General features: G+C 26.5%; 1 protein-coding gene across 1 annotated transcript; it reads right to left on the bottom strand.

Moving 5' to 3' along the window:
- Positions 1 to 3,517: 3,517 nt before the first annotated feature.
- LOC113558877 lies at positions 3,518 to 9,095 on the bottom strand. Its single transcript, XM_026964464.1, has 4 exons — positions 8,710 to 9,095; positions 4,383 to 4,615; positions 3,966 to 4,297; positions 3,518 to 3,865 (listed from the first exon to the last, which is right to left on the bottom strand). Exons 1-4 carry the CDS (start codon positions 9,093 to 9,095, stop codon positions 3,518 to 3,520), a joined length of 1,299 nt encoding a protein of 432 aa, XP_026820265.1.
- Positions 9,096 to 9,421: the final 326 nt, after the last annotated feature.

Raw genomic sequence — 9,421 nt, 5'->3', positions numbered from 1 at the left:
TGTATTAATTCTATAAAATTAAAATTGTATTATTCAGAATAAAAACTAAACCAAGGAATGAACACACATAATAAAAATTTAGTTAGTTTTTGGGGGAAAATACTTTTAAGTAGTAATTAAGTATTTATAACTTTATAATATATAAGTAAATATGTATTACTTTAAAATATACATCTAGAAAACCAAAACAAAAAAAAATTTTAATTTTAATAAAAATATATACTTAATAAGACTGTTTACTCAATTTTTACTATTATCACAGCCTTAGCTTTGATAACTTGCACGAATAATGCATTTTTGTTTTGAATTAATTCATTTTTTCTTAATTTATATTTTAAAGTATTTAATTATTTTTAAATGTGGAAAATGTGATAGGTTTTAGAACTGAAATAACTTTTAAGATGTATTAATGAATCTGATAAATTGTGAATTCTGAGCAGAATAGACATATTGAATGTTGCTATTCAAGCGGATTAGTACACGTCACACGTGCGCTCTAATTAGTTGCACCTTACACACCACAATCAACTGTGTCTGCCAAAATGTTTCTTTTTATATTTATTCGTTAACCAATATTATTTTATTAAATTTTGATCCCTACGCTTGCAACTGTTGTAAGGCCATGTTACCTAGACATTATTATTTTATATAATAAATAAACAAGTCAAACATTAAAATAAACATTATTTCCTGAAAAGAGTAAATTTAATTATTGTTATTATAAGAAAATACACGCATTGAACATTCATACCTTATATCAAAAAAAAAAAAAAAAAATCATAATAGCTTCTTATAACCATCAAGTCACCACATCTCACATCATGAATTAATATTTGAGGACCACAAACGACTTACATTTTTTTAATAGTAGTTCAGAAATAAAAAAAAATTAATTTGATGATTTTTATTTTAATAAAATACACTTATTATTAATTTTAGCATCGGATATGTTTTATATTAAGAATTGTCTTATAATAGTTAAAAATATGTTTTTACTATTTTTTTAATGGTGATCATTTAAAAAAAAATTAATATAAAAACATAATTTTTGCGTTAAAAAACGTTCCTTTGTATAGATTAGATGTATAGGTACTATTCTAAATTCTAATTAATTATTATAATTATTTTCTTGTAAATGTATAAAAGTAATTATGTATTTTTTATAATTGTTTTTTGGCATGCTTAAAATTTTATTGGGACATATATGTAAGTTTATATCAGTTAAAAAAGCATGGGAAAATTCGTGAGTTAATGAACATCTGTCATACTCTATTTGATGTTTTTAAAAATTTAATGTTTGGATTAATGAAATGGTTTTAAGATTTTACTTTAATATTTAGTGAGAAACATGCTTAGCGATTTCTAAAAATTGTATCATAGGGACCACTAGGTTTTTATATTTTTATAGTTATACAGTCAATACAAGGACCAACTGCAGATATTCCAGTAACACCATAAACTGTCTGTTTCATTACATTTCACTCAATGGCTATTTAAGGAAATTAAATATATTCTCTTGTTTTAGTCGAATTTGTTGAAAATCTGATAGGAAATTCTTTCGACAATCCTGAACTCTGGAAACAGTACTTTGATGAATCCTTCTTTTGTGTATAGACGGAATACATAATAAAATTACGCTATAGGATATTACTTACGATAAAAATATAATTTTAACGATTTAATATTTGATTTAATATACATATGGTTTTCAGGACTAATTTAAATTTTATTGAGCAGTATTAAAGTGTTATTTGTAATCATTAAATTTGGTGTAATCATGTTTTGCGCAGTGCAAATATATTTTATCATGTCTTTATACGTGATCACTTTATAACTAGGGCTCGGAACTTAATGCACTTAAAAAGTATTAAATATGCATGCACTTATGCACTTGTGTTTTTTTTTGCTCAAAATTATTATTTGCAGAAATATTTTATAAAATATTATAAACACGGAAAAATTGAAATTATAAAAATAATTCTGATTTTTAATTTTTAATCATAATTTAAAAAAAAAAAAAAATACGATACAAGAATATCTCTTAATATTAATGTATTTATTTTTTTATTTACGAATACTAAATCTTTATAAATTATAAGATATGCTCTAAAAAATTGTAAAATTAAGAAATATGCAAAAAAATGCTGTATTATCTTTTGATATGTTTTTCGTAGTGTCTTAAAATGAATTTCTAGCTCACTTAGCAATAAATAGTTAAAAAAAAACATGCAAATGGAACAACTTCTGAGCCTTAGTGATCACGAACATCATATTCAATGTCTTATGTTATATCGTAATGAATAACTAAGCAGGAGAAGAAATATAATTGAGAACAGAAATTTGTAGATTAATAAAATCTATAAATATTACATTACACGCCAGCGACAATTTTCAAAATAAACTACAAAATATGATTGAAATTTTATATTTTATTTAGTGTAAAAAGATGACATAATTGTTCTATTTGTAAAAAATCGATTGCATAACTTTATGTTTCCTTCGAAAAATCAACCTTCCCACATGGATGAATACGGGTAATATTTAACAGACATAAAATAAATGACAAATACATAAGACCCATACCTTCTATGGGTCCCATAAATTGACTATGTATACGGGCACATTATTATTTATTACGCGTGTACCATGTCTACACACATTATATGGTAGGTATTAGATGAGAACATGAATTGAACATAATATAATAGGTAAAAATAGTCAAACGGTAAAAATTAAATACAAATGTCCCATCTTTGTATAAAATATAGTATCCTACCACCAGGTGACAGACATTCACGATCGCAATCCGATTATTTTGGTTACAAAACTTTCAAATAAATGTGAATATTAATTATACATAATTAAAAATAAATTTTAGCACAGTCAGTAAACAATAGTTCATACAGATTAAAAATAATATGGTAGCCTATAATAATTGTCTTTCTTCACCATTGTTATATTTATACAATTAATCTGTGTTGAGTACATATTTTGTTTTAAACTTTTAAAACCAGCATTAACTATTACGATAAATAACGCATCCAAATTCATTAATGATATTTTAAAATAAAGTTTAATACTCGTAGGATAGGTTTGAAGATTATTGACATTTAACACGACACTACACTACATAATATTATGTTAATAACATAATAAAATAGATACATTTTAAAATTTTAACAAACAAATAAATATTTTTTTTCACGAAATATTATACGCGTATTATACGACGACCACGTACTACATTAATCCGAACTTTAAGATATCGAGAAATATTTCCTACAAATTTCGTATATTTAAATAAAAGATTTTCGACAGATGGTTGACTGATAGTAGAGCCGTAAACACAACTAACAAGCATATATTATAAGTTATCATTAATAATCGACGAGAGTTTTATTCTATTAATATTTATGTTCCAATTTACATGCATTTAAAATGAAAACAACGATTTTTTAAAACAATAATGTAAAATCAAGAAAAACCTAGAAAACACGCGAATAGTTAATTATTATATTTAGTTGAAGTCTCTGTGCATATTAAGGACTTTATTCTTCAGTACTTCTTCGAAAATACACAGTAAGTTGATATGATGATCTGCGAATGTCTGATTTCCGTTGATTAACGATATGCACTCTAGGTACTTGTTAATGATAATTCCGAGCCGGCTTTTGGCGGCAAGGAATTCAACTGTGTCAAGTATTTTCATTAGATGATTCATATATTTGTCTATAATGGTGATTATATCTTGTTGTAGTTGCTCGTCAATGACACAGTTCTTATTCGGGATGGGATAATGAAGTATCTTCCGCATGTATGTAATAAATTTGCTCATGTCATCCAAATCCACATTGGAATCTAAGGCCTGCAATTCATTTGAAATCGGGTATTGATATAATATTATTCGTAGGTACCTATAATGCATTAAAAATACTTCAATTCAAAACGTTTAGCTGCATGATTACCGTTATCAAATTGTTCAGTTTTATTGGTCTATGTCTCAGAACTTTTGTCTCCACGCATATTTTCTTCTGAGCACAATCCTTAATGTTGTTTTCCTTCTTAGAGTTCTTGTTCACCTTGGCGATAAGCTTTTCGATATTTTCCTCGTCAATAAGTACAATTTCAAGGTAGCTGAGGTTATTGAAAAACCATTGGTATCTTTTTAGCTTACAAAAGTGAAGCCATTTGGTGAATGCTCCATCCATGTCCTGATCAACGATCGTCTGGTCACCCAAAATATTACGCCTATGAGCGGCTACAACCATTTCGAGATGGTTATTACCAAAACATTTCACTGAAATAAAAATTGTATATAATTTTAAATGATAACGCTTTATAATTTAACAAATTAGTCTATGCGTGTGTTTAATAATTCTTACGGTCGAAATTAGGAAGATCGTGCAGAGGATTTAAATGTAAGTGTTTGATTTTTTTCCACACACGTGCGTCCTGTTTATGTTTTTGTTCTTGTTGAACACTTTGGATATCCAGAGATTCGGAAAAGTCGATTTGAGTTCGTTTGAAATAATCTTTCCAGTAATCATCCATGTCCGTGTAGCAATTATTATCGTTGGGTAGTTGTTTTACTTGATCAACAAGGTGTTTTAAAAGTCTATAATTAATTAAAATATACTGTCATAAAGGAAAGCTATGTCTTTAATTAATAATTAAAAAAGATGAGTCACACAGTTTATATTTATTTTTATAATTATAAATTTTTGCAGTTAAGTAGTTGAAATATTAGTTATTAACTATAATATACCTATTATATTTAAATATAATTTATAACTTGTTATTCTTCTTTTTATAAATCTATACATATACATATATGTAAATATTATACACCTTATTCAGAGCCGTCCTTTACGATTTATGCGGCTCGTGAGTAGTGACAGAGTAAAACTGCAGTGCCTAAAATTGCATTACAATCAGTGATATATTTAACTATTATACTAGTGAAAATAATACGATAAATATCTATTAATCGATAATTGTTATGAACTATAATATACAACAAGTTCTCACCAGTACATCATTCGCAATAGTGGATTGAGTGTGTTATATTTTTTACTTAAACAAAAATTATATCTAATAAGTATCATATAATGGACAATTTTGAAAGTCAAAGAGGCAGTGAGTTAATAGTACATAAGAAATATTCTTATGTGGTTTTGAGGAAGATTAATAATTCTATAAGGTGGAAATGCACACAAAACACAAATTTTAAATGCCCGGGAAAAGTAACAACTAATTTGATCAAACCGGTAAGCTATAATATTATTTTATTTATGTATTTATGGAACTAACTGAAATTCCAGTACGTAAATTTTACTAATGAAATTTCACATAAGTGCACAGCTAACAACAAAATAGAGGAGATAATTGTTGTTAAAAATAGTATTAAGGAAAAATCTGTAAGAACACGAGAAACTCCAAGTGTTTTTTGTTAATTTTGATTGCTTACATTATTTTTTTGTTTTAAGTATTATTTAAATTTAACTTGTTGACGATGGTGATTTATCAAAATTATATTATAAACATTGTCAATATTTTAGGACCACTGAAAATTAAATTTTGAATAGTACCAGTTTTCCGCGTTTTTTATTTCTTTTGTTATAAATGTATGGACCGTACCAATATTCCGAGCATCACCAAAAATATAACTCAGATGTTAACATTATATACACATACAATTTATGTATATAATATATTAATATAAATTTTACACAACATACGTCCCTATTACGTATATTTCATTTAGACAATTTACACGATTAAGATGATATATTTTTTTACTCGTCGTTTTAATTTTTTATTGTACTTATGAAAATGCGGAACTAGTGGTGCCGCGGCGTCGTCATAACTACATCATAACTGCACATTTAAAAAAAAGACTGTCGTTCAAATCCACACACTTTTATACAAAAATTACGCATAGGTAATTTTCCACTAATCAAACCATTTCATAGCGCACGTACCAATATGTAACAATAAGGCACATATTTATTTAAAATCACATTATTGTTTAGAACGCAGTTGTTATCAAATTTAATCAAAATCACACAATAATAAGCATTGCAATTATTTATTTATTTTAATATAATATTTGAAAACAATAGGATGCACATTTATTTCAATTTAGATATTTAAGTATAATAGTATATTATGCATACTTTATTTTACCTTTTTATAAATTTAATTAATTTAAATTAATATAAAAATTATTAGATCTCGTATATTAAATTAATTTTACAACGATTTATCAAACAACTATAAATGTTTAATTTTTAACTATCTATTAAATGTGAGCCATTTTTAATTATTGACCCACCAAATTTCCTTTTTTAACAATAGAAACAATTTGTGGAGCATTGAATGGTCTAAAATGTGTGGTTATGAATAGTGCGGTGAAATACAATTACACTCGAGCTGCATGCGAAAAACGCGGGTGTGTGTAATTTGCGCAAAAAACAACCTAAAGAAAAAAATATGTATATAATTTGCACCATATCTAAAAATTAATTTTGTTAATTTGTGCTATTTTTTCAGGTTAAGTTGACGTCACATAAAACTAAATAAAAGGGTAGTATGTAATTTCCGCCATCTCGTACCTTAAGCAATTGTAATTTGCGTCATTATTCACCTTATTCAAATTGTAATTTGTGCACTTTCAAATAACTAAATAATTTTTAAAGAATAATATATTGTATTTTTAATCATTGATCAATCAAGTTCATTTTAATAGTTATATATTCCTAGAAAATTATTAAAAATTATTAAAAAGAGTATTATTTTATAAGTACAATTCCTGTTATTAAAAAAACATATAAAAATCAGTCATATTATAATTATAAGTAAATGTGTATAATTAATACGAATGTGCTGTACTGACTAGCGCTATTGAATCTATTTCACCTCTTTACCTGTAAAAACACACCACGATTATGCTCGAGTCTATAATATAGGTATTGCTCTTTTAACATTTTTTCAATAAGCTATTTAAAACTACAGTTGGACTTGGTAAGCTTAAACTAGTTCGAGTTGACCAAGTTCGAGTTTATCAAGTTCGACTGTATACTTTATTAATATATGGCATTATAAACATCTGTCATATTTTTTTCATAAACGTATTTTTCCAATATAATATATAAATTAAGTACTTGTAGAATTTTAGTATTTATTTTATACATATTTGGCAAATATGTTTATGAAAAAAAATATAACAGATGTTTATAATGCCACTAAGGGGAATAAGGGCGGTTGTAGTCAATTTGCTACAAAATTAAAATAATATATACACAGCATGTGTAATTTGCACCATTTTTTAAAAATACGTTTGTAATTTGCATCAAAATAAGGATAGGTATGTAATTTACATCAAAATTAAAATCAATTATGTTTTCAATAGTATCTCGATAGTACCAACTTACAAGTTTCTATATCCTAATACAAATTTAAGATATATAAAATAAGTTCTAATTTATAAAATAGCTGGGCTTATACATATATTGTTGTAAGTTTATATAAAATCGTAAAATTATGAATATAAAAAAAAGTCATTCGTATCTATCTAGTCTTGAGGTCAACGAGGATATCAAGGAATAATTGAATATTTCAAAATCGAATATTCGATAATCGAACAAATAAATAATCATTTTGGTATAAATTACATTTTTGACTACCTGTGAGAGGTGCAAATTACATACCATTATTTTGGTGCAAATTAAAACACTATTTTTAACTACCTGTAGTGGTGCTAAATGCAAATTACATTTCTTTAATTTAAGTGCAAATTACAAACTCCCATAAGGACAATACCTATATTATAAGCTCGAGTGCAACCATCATTTTTTTATTTGCCGTATCCCGTTTGTCACCTTTTCATTTCTCGGTTGTGCTATTTCACCGCAAAATTAATCCCATTTCGTTGCAAAAATCTTAAATTATTTTTATTTTATAATATGGTTATGAATTTGTGATTTGTAAAGAGGCACAGTGAAATATTTATCATTTGAAACGACCATAGTACTATATACTATCTAAATTCTGAAGTTATAGATTAATAAATCCCCAATAATTAAAAGTAAAATAGTAAGAATAAAGTGTCCAAGCGGCGATAACTGCAAAGTCAACAGCACAATACACAATCAGTGTCGTATGATCATTGGCGGCTTGAATCTCTAAAACTTTAGGTACAAGTTTAAAGCTGCATATGCTAACTCACCAACTAAATTTACTAGGATCGATGCAACATTTTTAGTTCGTCTAAAGTTACATTTTTCTATAAATTTTCAATTAATTATAAATAAACTTATTTTACCTTTAATGACTAATCTTCTATTATGATTAAATCTAATGGAGTTAAAAAAAAAAAAAAAATTAAATAATTTGGCGAAATTAAAAAGCTGCAAATTGGGAGCTAACCTGTTTGTTACAGAGAGAAGGGTAAAATAGCTCAATTGTGTTGCATTTTTCGCATGTAAAATAGGCTTGGCGCAATCGTTACACCCGAATAGTGTATAATTTTAACGACGCCCTACAAGGGTAAGGTTCTCGCTCAACAAGCCTTAAGGACTGCTCTGACCTTATTACACGTTATACCTTTTTTATTGTTATACTGTCAAAATCCAAATGATACTTATAAAATAAAAATGGAGTGTATTATTTGAAATGGTGTACTTATACATTGGAAACAAATGTACTTACTCGTGTATGTTTTTCAAAGATGGAGATTTCTCAATCAAATAGCATATTTTTACTACCTCCTCCATGTGAGTTCCATTTTCTATTGTGCGGCAAAGCATATGCTTTAAATTATCTAAATGTTCTTCTTTAATCATCATGTCATCGTTTTTAACTAATAGCAATGCTTCATGAATTTTTACAATTGAGTTTGACTTATTAGAAGTGCTTAACCATTCAGAGATTTTGTTCGGATCGTTAGCTGCCAGTTCTCTATTTTTCATCTCCCTAAATAGCATTGAGTAAATATCGGGATAATCAAACGACAGATCATCGAGTGATTCAATCAGGTGTTCGCGACGTTGTTCGTCTGATTCGCATTGAACTAATGCCTCAGCAAGTTGTTTCATAGTATATCTATCATACAATTTAAAAATATATATTACCTATGTATCAAAAAAAATAAAATGAAAATACTGCTAAAAAGTAAGAAGTTATTAATATCGTAAATACAATTGTAATTTATAATAATACATTTATATAACTGTGTTAACAAAAAAATGCATTTATATGTTAGACCTATTCCTGTTTACAACCCAAAACTATGCTGACTTAAAAAATGTAAGTTTAATTTACAGTAAAAAAAAAAATGTATGAAATAATTAAAAATAAATTAAAAATTAAAATATAAATAATATAAGCGTTAGGTTCGACGAGTGTGTATGATTAGTGTATG

This window comes from Rhopalosiphum maidis, chromosome 3 (assembly GCF_003676215.2).
Source record: "Rhopalosiphum maidis isolate BTI-1 chromosome 3, ASM367621v3, whole genome shotgun sequence".
Taxonomy (NCBI): Eukaryota; Metazoa; Arthropoda; class Insecta; order Hemiptera; family Aphididae; genus Rhopalosiphum; species Rhopalosiphum maidis.
This window is presented reverse-complemented; position numbering and strand designations above follow the sequence as displayed.